Source organism: Ziziphus jujuba, chromosome 4 (genome assembly GCF_031755915.1).
Source record: "Ziziphus jujuba cultivar Dongzao chromosome 4, ASM3175591v1".
NCBI classification, from domain to species: Eukaryota; Viridiplantae; Streptophyta; class Magnoliopsida; order Rosales; family Rhamnaceae; genus Ziziphus; species Ziziphus jujuba.
The window spans coordinates 22295047-22311130 of record NC_083382.1 but is presented as its reverse complement, the minus strand read 5'-3'; the positions used below and the strand labels follow the sequence as shown (position 1 = coordinate 22311130).

The following is a 16084-nucleotide window of genomic DNA, read 5'->3' as shown; positions in this document are numbered from 1 at the left end:
TATCTATTGTATCTGATAGAGATCCACAGTTTACTTCGAGGTTTTGGCAAAGATAATGAAGGAACTAGGTGTCGAGTTCAATTTGAGTACCATTTTTCACCCTCAAATCGATGGACAATCTGAGAAGACTATTCAGACTTTAGGGGACATGTTAAGGTCATGTGTATTACATTTTAAAGGAAATTGGAATGAGTATCAACTTTGGTACAGTTCACCCACAACAACAGTTGTCACTCGAGCATTCAGACATCACCTTATAAGGCATCGTATAGGAAACAATATCGGACATCATTATGTTGGAATGAAATGGGTGAAAGGAAACTTCTGGGTCCTGAGATTGTACAAGCGACAGTGGACAAGGTCAATATTATATGGGCCAAGGTGAAAGCAGCACAAGATAAGCAAAAGAGCTACGTGAATGTGCATAGGAAGGATCTAGAGTTTGAGGTTGGTGATCAGGTATTCCTGAAACTCTCTTTGGAAGGGCGTAGTACACTTTACAAAATAAGGGAAGCTAAGTCCTTGCTACATTGGACAATATTAGATAGTTGAAATGATAGGTTCAGTGGCTTACATGTTGAACTTGCCAAAGGAGCTTTCTCGAGTCCATGATGTGTTCCACATCTCCATGCTCCACAAGTATATCTTAGATTCATCACATGTGTTGGAGACACCACATATTAAGTTGAAGGATGACTTATCTTGTGAAGAGTAACTAGTATAGATTTTGAATAGGGAAGAGAAAAAGCTTTTCAACAAGACCATACCCTTAATGAAGGTTCTTTCGAGAAATCACCTAGTTGAGGAAATGGTTTAGGAGCCGAAAGGATTAAATACAGAGTCAGTATCCTCACCTCTTCCAAAACTAAGGTATGAATTTCATGGACGAAATTTCTTTATGGAAGGTAGGTTGTAACAACCTATACTAAAATACCCCTATTGAACATGTTTGACCAGCTGGACTGTATGTGGGCCCCAGGTTGACATTTTCTATGGTTAAGATTTTGGTTCGACTAATATGCTATTATGTAAAGCTTATCGATACGAGTTCATAGACTAACGGCATGCCAAATTCTGAGTTATGGATACAAAGTTATGGTTCTGAGAAGTTTAAGCATCAGTTTTATATCAGTGCCCAAACTAGTCCCAAATTTTTGTCTGTTAGTGATCCAAAACTCTATATAAGCTTTGAGAACCATGCCCAACAGGGAATAAATCTTAAACTCTCCACACCCACGAATCTGAATCGTGTTCTTTCAAACTGGTTTAATGCCCAACCGGGTCACCATCGTTTTCTCAAATTCTAGCCATCCTCTTCCTACACATGCCAACCACCCACATTACCCACCTCTAGATGACCTTGCTAGTCAAATTTCTTGCCAAACCACCTGCCAACACCCTGGGATCGGCTGTTTGGCATTTTCTGACTGTTTAGCTATTTTTCAGCTATTTCAGGCCAACCCACACACCCTTCTCACCATTTTTGACCATTTGAACTCATTTCCATGCCCCTTTTACCCGAATGCTTCACCGTTTTAGAGATAGGTCAACAAGGAGTTTGACCACAATTTCCATCAAGTTTTCCAGCCACCGGAGACATCGTTGAACCAAGGTGAGCACACCATTGTGTTTCTTATCGTCTGAGCTTTCCATAGATATAAAGTTTGTGAATTTTGGATGTCGTTTAATAATTTTTCCATTTTTAGATCAGTTAGTTAAATACCGGATAAATTAAGATTGTGTTTGAACAAAATTGGTCAAATTAGGTAAAATTGAGATTAGATTAGTGTAATTGGATATTAATAGGACCCATTGGAAGGTTCAATTTTGAAAGATTAGCCTTGGGATGAAAAGTCCCAATTTTGGATACGGGGTCCTAAAGGTACACGATATAGTTGGTAAGTCGGGTACGAGGTCCAATTTATGTAATTTTATAGTGGTATAAATCATTTTTTTAAAACATTTAGTATACAGGAATATCTTTGGTTTAGTTGTTGGAATCTAAGAAATATTTTTATTATATTACGAATACTCGTGTTGAGTATGGAGGCGATCCTGCAAGATAGTAGGAGTTAACATCTATAGTACTATGAATGTTTATATCATTTTAAAATATTTTGGGTATATAGTATAATATATATGTAGTTCGAATATTTCACGTATATACCATTTGATTGAAATGTTTGTTTTATGCATATATAAATATCTGTATTTACATATATGTGTTATCATTTTATGTGACTTTTGACAATATTTTAAATGGTTTCCAATTCTAATGAGTTCATAAATCGACTTGTGGTATTTAAATATCTTGGTGTTTGAATTGAGCTTTTAAATCATTTTGGAAAATAATTTATTTGAGAAAACAGATTGAAAATTATATGATTTTAAGCATGTTCAAGTATTTTACAATTTTATGTGCCTAAAATTGGTTGCTGGTGATATATATTTCATTGTGGTATTTCTGATTTTAGCATGAAATGATGATTTGAGATTTTTAAAATATTTAAATAAGCGGTTGAGTTTGAATATTAAATTATGATTTATGATACAATAATGTTTAGAAAAGTATGATCTCATAAGATTGTTTACGGATATTATGTTGTTTATTTTTTAATTGATGTACCATATAGTACCGGTGTTTCAGATCAGTATTATATTATAGTGCGTGGGTTTGCCATGGTGCCGTAAGGTTGGGTTCATCACAACAGTTTATTATTGCCACAGGTCGTGAGGTTGGGTTCATCTCAATGGTTTATTTCTGCCACGGGGCCTAAAAGTTTACTATTTCCACGATACTTTTCATATATTAAGGGTCATGAGGTGGCTGTATCCACAATTTACAGTTTTATATATCGTATGGTACATTGTATATGTTTTGAGTATATTGTTGGATTTTCAATATTGTGGTTATTATTGCACTTTCATAATTATTTTGTGAAATTATGTTTATAATATTTTATGCTCAATATTAATATCTTGACTAAGACATTTTATTATATTATAATGATCATTCACTTTATACTTTTTGAAGCATCGGTTTTATGATATTGAATTGACATATAAGTTTAGGTTTTGTGAAATTATTTTAAAAAGGGGAACTTTTCAAAAAAGTGAAACGAGAAGTTTTAAGAGAAATTTTTGCGAAAATAAATTTTTACTTTCCTATTATACTATGCCACTCACTGAGTTTTTTTATATCATGTTTTATTTGTTTTAAATTTATTCTCCTAGGTCCAGGCAGTTAGTGGCAGTCTATGTCGCTCACCGTTTGTCACTCTGTTCTTTCTACAGCAGCAGCAGTATCTATCTTTCTTTATTTATCTTTATCTTCCTGGACTTATTTATTATTTATTTATACTTCTAAACCTTGCAATTGTTCTTAAAATGCTCTGATCTAAATATTAGACACAGTATAGACTATATTATATATATGTGTAATTATGGCCTGTAGTACGATAGGCTGGTTGTGGACCATAGTTGTGAACTTTTATACTGTTGTGGTTATATATATATATATATATATATTGAGGTATTATTAATAATGCATGTATTCGTTTGTCCATGTTTGATGTGTGGTTCCATTGGATATCCTCTAGAGATTATCCAATGGGACTTCACTAAACGGGACCATCCAGAAGATCCTGGGAGTGTTACCAGGACAAGTCTTATCATTTTGTTTATCCACTTATTTTATTAAGCTAAAGTCCATCCTTGATAATAATTTGAATTTTTTCAATGGGATGGGCCAGAATCCAATGGATTGGGATTTATTTTTTAAATGATAATCTAATGGTTATTAAGGATAGATTTTATTTAATAAAATAAAGTGGACCGTAATTGAGTTTGAAAAGACAGCTGAAAGATAAGTTAAAAGCTATAAATTTTTGCTTTTTCTATTAAGATAAAACTACTTTAAATAAGTGATAAGTTTGTAAGAACAAACACAATAAATTATCTTAATTACTCATATTCAAACATAAGTTAAAAAAACAAGTAGTATGTGTTTGAAAGTGCTCTTTTAATAGCATCTATGTTCAATCTTGTTAAAAATGTGCTTCATAAAAGAAGCGGTGAATGTTTGGACATACATAATAAAACAAAAGGCTTTAAAAATTATTTATTGTATTTAGATATTTTCATCCTGGTATATTGCAACACTTATTTATGAAAGCACCAATTAGAAGCAAATGGAGTATTTACTTTGCACTTACTATCTTGCCTAACATGTAGCCACTTTTTTTATTTTTTTTATTTAGTTATTTCATTTATTTATGTATTTTTTTTTTTATTTTGTTTTTTGGTCTGGACCTTTTGGCATAAAAGTTATGTTCCAAATGCTAATTTACTGGCCTCAAGTTGTAAACAGTATGCCTTTGTACGTACAGTTTAATAAATTTAATTTGGTTCCAAAATTTACTGTTTTCACTCAATTCAAAACTTTCAAGTGCTATTACAAAAAAATATAAATGTAATAATAATCCATTTTTTTGCTTACGCTATTGGGAAAGAAAATAATTAAATTTAGTATTAGAGCTAAAGATCGTTTGAGGGTTCTAAATTTAAAACTCAATAACTTTAATTAAAAGTAAAAAATACATGGTAAGAATTCAAAAATACCGAACCTATACATGAACGAGATTGTTAGAGAAAAATACAAATACAAATACAAATACAATGACTGCCCACTACTTAAACTTTGTGGAGAAATGTTAATTTAACTATCGAACAATGAAAAATCATGCTTCTCTCTCAGGATATTTGTAAGTTTAAAATTCGTTTGCCCAACCCTTATTTTTCTTCGATCTCTCTTTCGCAAGATCTTACCTCCTCCTTACCTCCTCCATCTTCTTCCCTATGATCAATCTCTCATTCCCTAACCACAAACTCTGATGATGAACAGCCCTGATTTCCAATTTTAATTTCGATTCTTGTTATGAGAGTTTATTGTCTTCTAAACCTGTTTCTAGCATTTTGTTTCTAAAATTCAGATTGTCATTTGTGATCCACCAAATCTATTGAATAGTTGGTGGAAAAGAGTGCAACGAGAGGAGAGAAATATTTGGGAAAAGCTTGATCAAAAAACTTTCTGAGAGATTGAGCTGTGTAGATTATCTTTTTAAATTTTATATTTCAGATGAAGAAGATGGACAATTAGTTGTAAATTATTCAAATATGAAAGGTATTTTTGAGGAATATATATATATATATATCTAAAAGTCAAAACCTATAAATTTTTACTTTTTATATTAATACAAAAACTACATAAAATAAGTGATAAGTTGTAAAAACAAACACAACAAAGTATCTTAATGACTTATATTAAGTCAAACATAAGTTTAAAAAACAAGTAGATATTGCATGTTTTGAAGTGCTTTTTTAATAGCATTTATACTTTGTAGCATATGTTTTTCATAGTACTTTCGTCAAAATGTACTTTGTAAAAGAAAATGCTTGGATTAAAAAAAAAAAAAAACTCTTTTAAAATTATTTATGGTATTTAGATATTTTAGTTAATTCATTATATATATATTTATATATATATTCATCCTAGCATAAGGCAACACTTACTTGTCAAAGAATCAACTTTGGTGCTTTTCTTATAAGCAGAAGGAGTATTTGTTTTGCACTTACTACTTTTTTGCCAAACATGTTGCCTTTTCCCACTTTCTTTCCTTTTATTTTTATTATTTTTTTTTTTTTTTGGGTGCATAGTAGTTATTTGGAACTCCAAAAGCACTGTCAAACGTACTTTAAAGTCTCTAAAGTTATTTACTAAAGTCTCAAGTAATTAGGAAATGTAAAGTCAATAATCATGGAAAATAAAGAACCCATTACACTTCCTAGCAATCTATAAACATTTTTACTCATAATAATTCTTCTAATCTTCTCCTACTTCCAGAGATAATTATAAAGAGCAATGCCAGTTGAACTAAAGTCTCTTTTTTCTATTTGACGGAATCTATACTGGTTCGGTCTAAATGAATTTGTTCCAAAAGGGTGAGACTTGAAAGAAATTTAAACCAAGTTTTGCTTCAAATTTTTTTTTTTTTTTTTTTGGGGGACAAGAAAGAGAGAGGGCAAATGAAGGAACAGATGGAAAATATTTACTGCACCAGGGGCATGAATATTTGTTAACATAAAAATAGGAAATATAAAATATTAACAAAAAATAAATAATTAATTAAATAAATACAACAAAATAAAGCATTGGAAAAGTAGATCAAGCAGACAAGATGCACATTTTTTTAGAGAAGATTCACTCCCTTCTCCATTGAAAATTTTGATGCATTATTTTCTAGAAATATACAACCATCGTCCAAGAGTTTTAAGGTGTAGCAAGTAACTTCCCAAAGCACTTTAACAATCCATAATACTTGAGAATATTTTAAAACATAAAATAAAATATTGAAGAAACAACAACAACTCAAATCATATTTTCCAAAACGAATTTCAAACCATGTCTACATTCCTCTCATCAAAATAGGCTATTTATAGTTGTAGACAGTTACAGAAATAAAGTAATTAGGAGTTTAGGACCTTAAACCCAACTTAATACTAATAAAATAGATTTAATGATAAATAAACAATTATTATAACTTATTAAATAAATAACTGAACAATAAATATAAAACCAAAATAACCTCCTAAAAATCAATATAGTCTTGAATAAATTTCTAATAGGCACAACATAACGTACATCCTGTGTTTCTTGATTACCCAAACTTTGAAAAAGTTGCGAGGTATGCAAAACTTGCATGAGAAAGCCTTTGTCCAACAAATCAAATTTGGCAAAAAAAATTCTATAGTGTCTTTTAACTCAAATTAATACTAAGTTCGGCCCTAATTAAAGTGCTATACATTTTTTTTCAAATTTTTGTATCGGGGTTAGTGGAGGATTTGAACTCAATGTTATTACTAGTGAACTTCTTCTTTCTTTTTTGTTTTTCGTTCCTTTCTTCTTTCCTTTAGGAAAAAATGGAGTCAATCAAAAATCCAAAGGAGGTTCATGGTCAAATGTAAAGATGTTCGAGTAACAGTTATTTTGGAATGTACCATTTATGTTCGAAACCATGTTAATAAAAAATCAATGGGCATTTCAGTTATATTACTCAAAAGAATCAACATAGTACTCCCTGATGATAAGGGATCTATGTGCCATATGAAAATTTAAATTGCTACCGCTCGAAGATTAATTTTTTTGGGATTTAGAATAAAAATAAAAATAATATTATTTATCACCATTAATTAACGATTACTAATTGGCCTTATGTACCAGATGAAAATTTAAATGGTTATCAATTTTAAAATTTTAAAATAAAAAATAATAGAATTAAATAGCTCAACTAAAATTTATTATATAAGATGGTAATTGTAACATATAACAATTATCTAAAAGAGTAATAAAATTAAATGTTCCAATTAAAATTTGTTATATAAATTTATAATTGTCACTAATACTAACAAATAACAACATTAAAATAAAAAAAAATAAAAAAATCCTCGCCCTTCTCTTCAAGGGCAAGTGAAATATTAATTTTCATGTACCAGTTTAAAGAAAAGCCGTAGCTGCACTTGGTTTTTTGTATGCAGGCACAATTAATTTTCCCAAAATCTATTAAAGAGAAAACATGCATATTTGTACTAATAAATAATAATAAATACTCTTTTTAAAACTAAACGCATCAGTTTTTGCAATGCTTTTATTAATTTTCTGGTCTAGCCTCCTTTTATTTATTTATTTATTTATTCTGTTGAAATTTTCTGGTCTAACCTATGTCAGCTGATTTTATTCAAAGTTATTTTCATTTAAATTTTAACTGTAACTGTGGGCCGGGATGTGGGTACATGCATGTAGTTACACAATGGCACAGGAAGTTACACAATAAATAGTAATTAACAATGCGCTAATGAGGAGGCTTGCAAGCGTTAACAAAGGTGTTTGTTTCCTAAAACTAACTTTTGTATTTTGCTCATAATTCATTATGTTTTCTTTATACACATTTATTTAAATGATCCAAATATACAGCAAAAATTTCATTCCAATCTCTCTTTAGTTCGAAGGGAAGATGATACAATGCATACTTGTTTTTATGATATATTTAGAAACACCTAACAAACATAGTTAAATAAAACTAACCAAGTTTTTAAAAGACATAAAAAAATAGGAAATTCAACGTTTAATATTCAATATTCGGTTTTTGGATTAGTTTTCATTCTGTATGGATGTAGTATAAAAGCAATGCAAAAACCAAGAAAGCTATTCCATTGGGAATTAAACTCAGCAATAAAAATGGCAAACATTTCATCAACAACTCTAATTCTGGTGGATCTTCTACTATGTGTTTCAGCAGCCATGGCAGCAAGAACAAAGCTGCCTGCTGCTGCAGGTGAAAACTTTAGCATATGCAAATCAATGGTGGAGACCCAAGGATATATCTGCCAAGAACATAATGTAAGTTTTTAATCTTCCGCCTAAAACAAGTACAAAAAAATCTCTACCTTTCTTTATCTGTTTTATTTTTTACATCCTTTAACTTCTGTCAATAAACTAACTATGATCTAATATGGGTTTCAGGTAACAACTCCAGATGGTTATATTATTGGCTTGCAGAGGATTTCAGCGGCTAAAAATAAGATAACAAATTATCCCCCAGTTTTATTACAACATGGAATCTTTGCGGTTAGCACAATACACAAAATAGATATATAAATTGATTTTTGCTATATATTATTATTATTAATGGCACAAACAATGTGTGTATTTGTATTTCTTTGCACCATTACATATTTAAACTTTGTTGGTAACAGGATGCTGTTTCATGGATATTGGGTTCCCCTGATGAATCATTGGCGTTCAAGTTGGCGGATGATGGATTCGATGTGTGGCTTGCCAACACTAGAGGGACGTTATCTAGCAAAGGGCACATTTCACTTACTCCTAAAGATCCAGTACCACTTCATTTTGATCCTCTTATAAATCTTAATTTACTATTCTCATTCTGGGTGTTAATTAGTTTCATGAACTCATTTCATCAATGATTTATATTGTCTTGTATGGTTGGGTAGGCTTACTGGGAATGGTCATGGGATGAACTGGCTGCATACGATCTTCCAACTTTCGTCGGGTATGTGAACAATCAAACAGGGCAAAAGCTGCATTATGTAGGGCATTCCTTGGTGAGGTTCTATACTTTGTTTTTGGACGTGATATAAGACATATATATATCTATGGACTGTAATGTTTTGGGACGTGATATAAAACATATATATATATATATATATTATGTTTGAAAATTGGGATTTTGGTTTGACTTTCGATTCTTTGAATTATAGGGAACTTTGACAGCTTTATCTGCTTTCTCTCATGGCAAATTGTTAAATATGTTAAGATCAGCGGCAATGCTAAGCCCAATTGCTTATCTGGGTCAAATGTCTTCACTGCTTGGAAGGACTATTGCTGAACTATTTTTAGCAGAGGTAACTAGCTTTCGGTTATTAACCGTGGATTCCGAATTTTTTTTATACAAAAAAGTATTTAATTGACAATATATACTTGTACGACTTTTGTTATACAGAATCTGTACGTGATAGGTGTCCGCGAATTCATTCCAAAAGCGTAAGAAAATCCTTTTGGTTTCTTTTATAATATAATATTGTACGAATTTGTCCATTTATTTATAGAAATTTTGAGACAAACCTATCTTCTAAGAACTTTCTTAAAGATTTAGAGTTTTCTCAGCTGAACTATATTGTACTTTCCTCCAACTGAAATTTGACAAAGGGATAGGCATTATTAATTCAAATAAGGTTCAAGTACTTTGTCATATTCTTGGTGACTAAAATTATAGTAAAGCGTGATATCCAGAGGGATTTCCTTTCCTTTATCCTTACAGGAACGATGTAGGAAAACTTTTGGATGTTGCATGCAGCAAATTGGGAATTAGCTGCTCCAACCTATTGACTCTTTTCACAGGTAAATTTTCCATTTTTACATGCTTCTAATATAAACTCAATAAGATTTTTTTAGTTTTTTGGTTTTACAGAAGTTTTACATTTTTTTATTTTTTTACTTATAAATTCTTGCAATTTATAGGCCCAAATTGCTGCGTCAAAACTTCCACAATAGACGCTCTTCTCCAGCACGAACCTCAGCCGACTGCAACGAAGAACATGATGCACCTGGTCCAGAGTAAGTTTGAGTTTCATTTTCGCTAATAGTGACCCTGCTAAATGTCAAAAAAAAAAAAAATTAATTATAGAAGCATTTTGGTTTTCTACGTATTGACCAAGTTTAATTGTTTTTTTGTGGCTGTGGATTTTTGATAGTGGTCAGAAGGGGAACTATTACAAAGTTTAATTATAATAATATCGCTCAGAACCTGAAGCACTATGAGCAGGCTACTCCTCCAAAGTATAACATGAGAAGCATCCCAAAGAATTTTCCTCTTCTGCTCAGCTACGGAGGAAAGGATACACTTTCCGATGTCAATGACATGCAGGTTTTGCTAGACGACCTCAGAGACCATGATGCAGACAAGCTGGTTATTCAGTATAGGGAAGAGTATGCTCATCTAGATTTTATCATGGGAACCAATGCTAATAGAATTGTGTTTGATCCTCTGATAGCCTTCTTCAAGCTCCATTAATGAGTTTCTAATGAGTTTCTCCATCAATTCAATTTGTGGTTTGCTACAGATAGTTATTTTTTTCAGGCCCTTTTTGCCTAAAACCATGTTTCATATTCTACTTTATTAGCCTCGCAATCCAACAATGCCTGCCTTTCTATTCTATGTAAAACTTTATAATCTGATTTGGTTTGTAAAAACCTTAAAATTGATGTACAAGGTTTGAGCTATGTGAGAAACCTCATTTTACGAAACTTAAAAAAAAAAAAAAAAAAAAAATTATATTTCAATCAAGTAATGGCTCCATGCTAACTTGACTATCAAGCAAAAAATCTTGCCTGTTTATAAAAAAGACTCCTCGTCTTTTTTATTCGTAGGCAATTAACTTGGGGAAATGTCAATAGTCATGAAAAATTGCAAAAAACAATTCCTGATAGTCTATAAACATGAATCAAAGTCAATATTCATGAAAAATTGCACACATTAACATCTCTAATAATCTCGAAACATTTATACTCATAAAGTGTGGGATCCAGTCTATTATCTCCTAAAGCCCAAGCCCATTAAGGTTTCAACCCTTGAAACCCTAAAGAGAGCATTATAAATAGATGCTTAATTTCTCATTCTTGTATCACATATAACATACAATATAGACAATACAGGTTTTGAGAGAGACTAAGAGAAGTTTTTTTTTGTGTATAAATTTTATAGTTATAATACATCTTTTTCTTCTCAATTTTCGTACTTTTGTCTCTCTTTATTTTTCTGTATTAGTTTTGTGTGTTTTTGGTGATCAAAGGATTACAACAAATGGTATCAGAGCCAGGTTCCAAGTATAGGGTTTGTCGTCCAAAAGCTCAAACGACGTATTTGAGCATACCAGGAGATAGATCTCACCGAGATGAAGAAAGCGAGCCCAACCGGACCTCCATCCGCTACGCACACGCCCCACGCGCTGATCAAAGTTTTTGTGCAGGCCACTCCAAACTAGCAAAACCGCGAGCCCTGCCTTCGAGCTGAGCTGAGCCAAGACACAAGCCAAGCCGAACCGAGAGATAAGCTGTTGAGCCGAGTTCGAAGCCAAGCCGTGACACATCACCTGACATGTCATCAGCTAGCTTTCTGCCATGTCATCTGGTCTGCCACATCGTCCGATATGTCAGCAACGGTCCAAGACTTTTTGAAATTGCAAAAATGCCCTTATATTTTTTATATTTGCATATTGGTCCAGAATTTTTGGAAATTGCTCTTTGACCTTAAAAAGTTGAATATTTAGATTTTGGCTCGAGAAAAGTCAAACCTAATGTTTTTTACAATTTCGGATGCATTGGTGGACTCCATTTGGCCAAATTCAGCTTCCATTTTTGCAAGATAAGATGTCAATGGACAAGTCACATTCGAGAACTATGATCAAACTTACTGCCACCAACTATGCACTTTGGAGATCTCAGATGGACGATCTTAAATTACAAGGATTTGTTTGACCCCTTAGATATGGAAGGCAATAATCCTGATACCACCAAAGAAGCGAAATGGAAGAAGATGAACAGGAAAACGATCGGTTAAATCCAACAATGGATTGACCATAGTGTTTTCCATCATGTTGCGCAAGAGACGGATGCATACACCCTCTAGAAGAAATTGGAGAACATGTACCAAGCCAAGACTGCTCAAAATAAAGCCTTATTAATAAGGCGTTTGGTGAATTTGAATTTAAAGAATGGAACTTCTATAGTCAAGCAAACCAGTATGCTTCAAAACTTGGTAAACCAATTGTGTACGATGAAGTAACAACTAGAGGATGAAGAACAAAGCATTTTTACTTCTTAGCTCTCTTCCAGACAGTTGGGAGACACTAGTCATCTCTCTCAGCAATTCGACCCCAAATGGCAAACTTACCATGGCTATAGTAACGGATGCCTTATTTAATGAGAAGGCTTGGAGAAAGGACATTAATAATGATCAAATGCATGCCTTTGTCACAGAGAAACGGGGGAGACAGCAAGAAGGTACTCATGACAGGGGAAGAGGTAGAAGCCAGAGCAGAGGTAGATCCATAGATGGAAGAATGCCATCATATAAGTGTCATTATTGTGGCCAAGAAGGACACTTGAAGAAGTATTGCAGGAAGATGTTGCCAAAACAGGGGTAGAAAAGCAATCAGCCAAAGAAGGATGGTGAAACTTTGGTCACTATCAGAGGAGAAGTGGCATATTGTTTCACACATGAAGAATCATGCCTTTACACTTCAAGCGAAGAAGTCAAGTGGGTAGTTGATACTGCGCCATTCTACCACGTTACTCCATACGTAGAGTTTTTCAAGACATATAAAGCAGGAGACTTTGGCACAGTGAAGATAGAAAATAATAGTTTTGCCAAGATTGTTGGAATTGGAGACGTTCAGATAAAGACTAATGTTGGACATATAATTACTTTGAATGATATCTGACGTGTTCCAGAACTTCAGCTCAATTTTCTCTCAGGAATAGCCTTTGACAAGGAAGCCTTTGGCAGCCACTTTTACAATAGCACATGGAAAATGATAAAAGGTGCTATAGTTGTCACTCAAGGACATATTTGTGAAACACTTTACAAGACTCATGTGAAGATTTATGCAGATAGCCTCAACATTACAGAATGAAAGGTATCTCAAAATCTGTGGCACCAAAGACTCGGTCACATGAGTGAGAAAAGATTGTCTACCTTGACGAATAAGAAGCTTATCACTATTTTCAAGGATGCTGTGTTAGAACCTTGCAATCATTATTTATATGGTAAACAACACAGAGTCTCATTTAAGTCATCTTCAACGAGAAGATCAGAATTGCTTAGTCTGGTGCATTATGATGTTTGTGGACCTTTGAAATAGGAATCTCTAGGTGGTAACAGATATTTCCTGATCTTTATAGATGATGATTCTCGAAAGGTGTGGGTTTATTTCCTAAAGATGAAAGATCAAGTTTTAGATCACTTCAAAGAGTTTCATGCCGTGGTAGAGCGTGACAGGAAAAAAGCTGAAATAGTTTCGTTCAAACAATGGGGGTGAGTATACTTCCCAGGAGTTTGATGTCTACTGCAAAGGCTAGGGCATTCGGCCTGAGAAAATGGTCCCTCACACCCCACAACATAATGGCACAGCCGAGAGAATGAATCGGACGATAATGGAGAAGGTCAAAAATATGATCAGTCATTCTGGGGAGAAGTTATTCGTGCCACCTACTATTTGATTAACAGATTACCATCTATACCACTGAATTTTGAAATTCTAGAGAAAGTGTGGTCTGGTAAGAATACCTCATACTTTCATTTAAGAGTATTTGGATGTTTAGCCTTTGCACATGTATTAAAGGAGCCTAGACTGAAGCTTGACGCAAGAACTACTCCATGCATCTTTATTGGATATGGAGATGAAGAATTCGGATACAGATTATGGGATCTGAAGGCGAAGAAGGTTATTAGAAGCAGGGATGTGGTATTCTAAGAAAACCAGATTATAGAAGATGATATTGAGTATGGAGATGATCAAACACCAGAAGCTGCGGGACCATCAGAACAGTCAAATGATGGTATACCTCTCCGAAGATCTGAATGAGGCCGTATTCCATCAAAGAGATATCCAGAATCTCAATATATTCTGCTTGCTGAAGATAGGGAGCCAGAGAGCTTTCAGGAAGCTAATTCCCATCAAGACAGAGAAAAATGGATGCATGCAATGCAAGAAGAGATGAAATCTTTGCAGAAGAACCATACCTATGAGTTGGTTGAGCTTCCGAAGGGAAAGAAGGCACTAAAGAACAAATGGGTATTCAAGCTCAAGAAAGATGTCAACGGACAGGTGGTGAAACATAAAGCCCGATTGGTCGTCAAAGGTTTCCTTCAAAAGAAAGGAATTGACTTTGATGAGATTTTCTCACCAGTAGTGAAGATGACTTTTATACGAGTTATTCTTGGTCTAATAGCTTATCTAGACCTAGAGCTTGAACAGATAGATGTGAAAACAACATTCTTTCATGGTGATCTACATGAAGAGATTTATATGGAGTAACCAGAAGGTTTTAAAGTTTCAAGGAAGGAGAACCTCATTTGCAAGATAGAGAAGATCTTGTATGGCCCTAAGCAAGCACCTAGGCAGTGGTACAAGAAGTTTGACTCTTTTATGATGAGTCAAGGATATAAGAAGAGTGATGCAAACCAGTGTCTTTATATTCAGAGATTTCCAGATGGAAACTTTATTGCACTTTTATTGTATGTCGATGACATGTTGATCATTGGACAAGATGCAATAGTCAGCTTAAGAAGGAACTTTCCAAGTCATTTGATATAAAGGACTTGGGACCAGCTCAACAGATTTCAGAAATGCAAATAGCTCAAGATAGGAAAAATCATAAGTTATGGCTATCTCAAGAGAAGTATGTCGAACAAGTGATAAAGAGATTTGGCATGGAGAAGGCCAAACGATTCAGCGTTCCATTAGCAAACCATTTCAAGTTGAGCAAGCGATCGTGCCCCTTATCCAAAGTAGAGATAGAGGAGATGGCTTCAAAGCCTTATTCTTTAGTAGTGGGAAGTCTAATATATGCAATGGTGTGTACTAGACCGGACATTGCTCATACAGTTAGTACCGTGAGTAGATTTCTTTCAAATCCTAGAAATGAACACTGGGAAGCAGTCAAGTGAATTCTCAGGTATCTTAAGGGTACATCAAAAGTATGCTTGTGTTATAAGGAAGGTGATCCAATTCTATATGGCTATGCAGATGCAGATATGGTCGGAGATCTTGATAGTAAGAAATCTACTTCAAGTTATATTTACACTTTTGCTGGAGGAGCTGCATCATGGCAGTCAAGATTGTAAAAGTGTGTAGTTTTATCCACGACAAAAGAAAAGTATATTGCCGTAGCAAGCCAATAAGGAATGTTGTGGTTAAAATGTTTGCTCCATGAACTGGCCATAAAGCAGAACGACTACAAGATATATTGTGACAACCAGAGTGCTATAGATTTGAGCAAGAATTCAATGTATTATTCTCGAACAAGGCATATTGATATCCGCTATCATTGGATACGTGATGTGACTGAGCATAAATTGTTTAGGTTTGTGAAGATTCACACAAAGGAGAATCTAGCAGATATATTTACATTACACCAGAGAAGTTGAAGCTGTGTAGAGACATAGCTGATTTAGATGGTAGGTGACCATTAAGTTTTTAAAATGCGGCTGGAGAGGGAGAATTGTGGGGTCCAGCCTATTATCTCCTAAGCCCAAGCACATTAGGGTTTCAACCCTAAAAACCCTAAAGAGAGCATTATAAATAGATACTTAATTTCTCATTCTTGTATCACATATAACATACAGTATAAACAATATAGGTTTTGAGAGAGGCTGAGAGAAGTTTTTTTTTGGTATAAATTTTATAGTTATAATACATCTTTTTCTTCTCAATTTTTGTACTTTTG

At 33.5% G+C, this 16084-nt stretch overlaps 2 protein-coding genes across 2 annotated transcripts; both read left to right on the top strand.

The window, feature by feature from the left end:
* The first annotated feature begins 306 nt into the window (after window positions 1-306).
* On the top strand, window positions 307-715 carry LOC112491244 (uncharacterized). Its single transcript, XM_060816792.1, has 2 exons — window positions 307-459; window positions 545-715. The coding sequence occupies exons 1-2, from the start codon at window positions 307-309 to the stop codon at window positions 713-715; spliced, it is 324 nt and encodes a 107-aa protein (XP_060672775.1).
* A 7578-nt stretch (window positions 716-8293) lies between these two features.
* On the top strand, window positions 8294-10649 carry LOC107417175 (triacylglycerol lipase 2). The gene is made up of 9 exons (XM_048472457.2): window positions 8294-8455; window positions 8579-8683; window positions 8812-8952; window positions 9070-9180; window positions 9337-9480; window positions 9579-9619; window positions 9897-9976; window positions 10097-10192; window positions 10330-10649. The coding sequence occupies exons 1-9, from the start codon at window positions 8294-8296 to the stop codon at window positions 10647-10649; spliced, it is 1200 nt and encodes a 399-aa protein (XP_048328414.2).
* The last annotated feature ends 5435 nt before the right edge of the window (window positions 10650-16084 follow it).

Bases quoted from the DNA above. Each gene is read 5' to 3' on its own strand.
- LOC107417175 (XM_048472457.2), top strand. From the start codon at position 8,294: ATGGCAAACATTTCATCAACAACTCTAATTCTGGTGGATCTTCTACTA. The intron at 9,181-9,336 runs GTGAGGTTCTAT...TTTGAATTATAG, and splicing joins ATTATGTAGGGCATTCCTTG to GGAACTTTGACAGCTTTATC. The intron at 9,977-10,096 runs GTAAATTTTCCA...TGCAATTTATAG, and splicing joins CCTATTGACTCTTTTCACAG to GCCCAAATTGCTGCGTCAAA.
- LOC112491244 (XM_060816792.1), top strand. From the start codon at position 307: ATGGGTGAAAGGAAACTTCTGGGTCCTGAGATTGTACAAGCGACAGTG. The intron at 460-544 runs GTATTCCTGAAA...GGACAATATTAG, and splicing joins AGTTTGAGGTTGGTGATCAG to ATAGTTGAAATGATAGGTTC.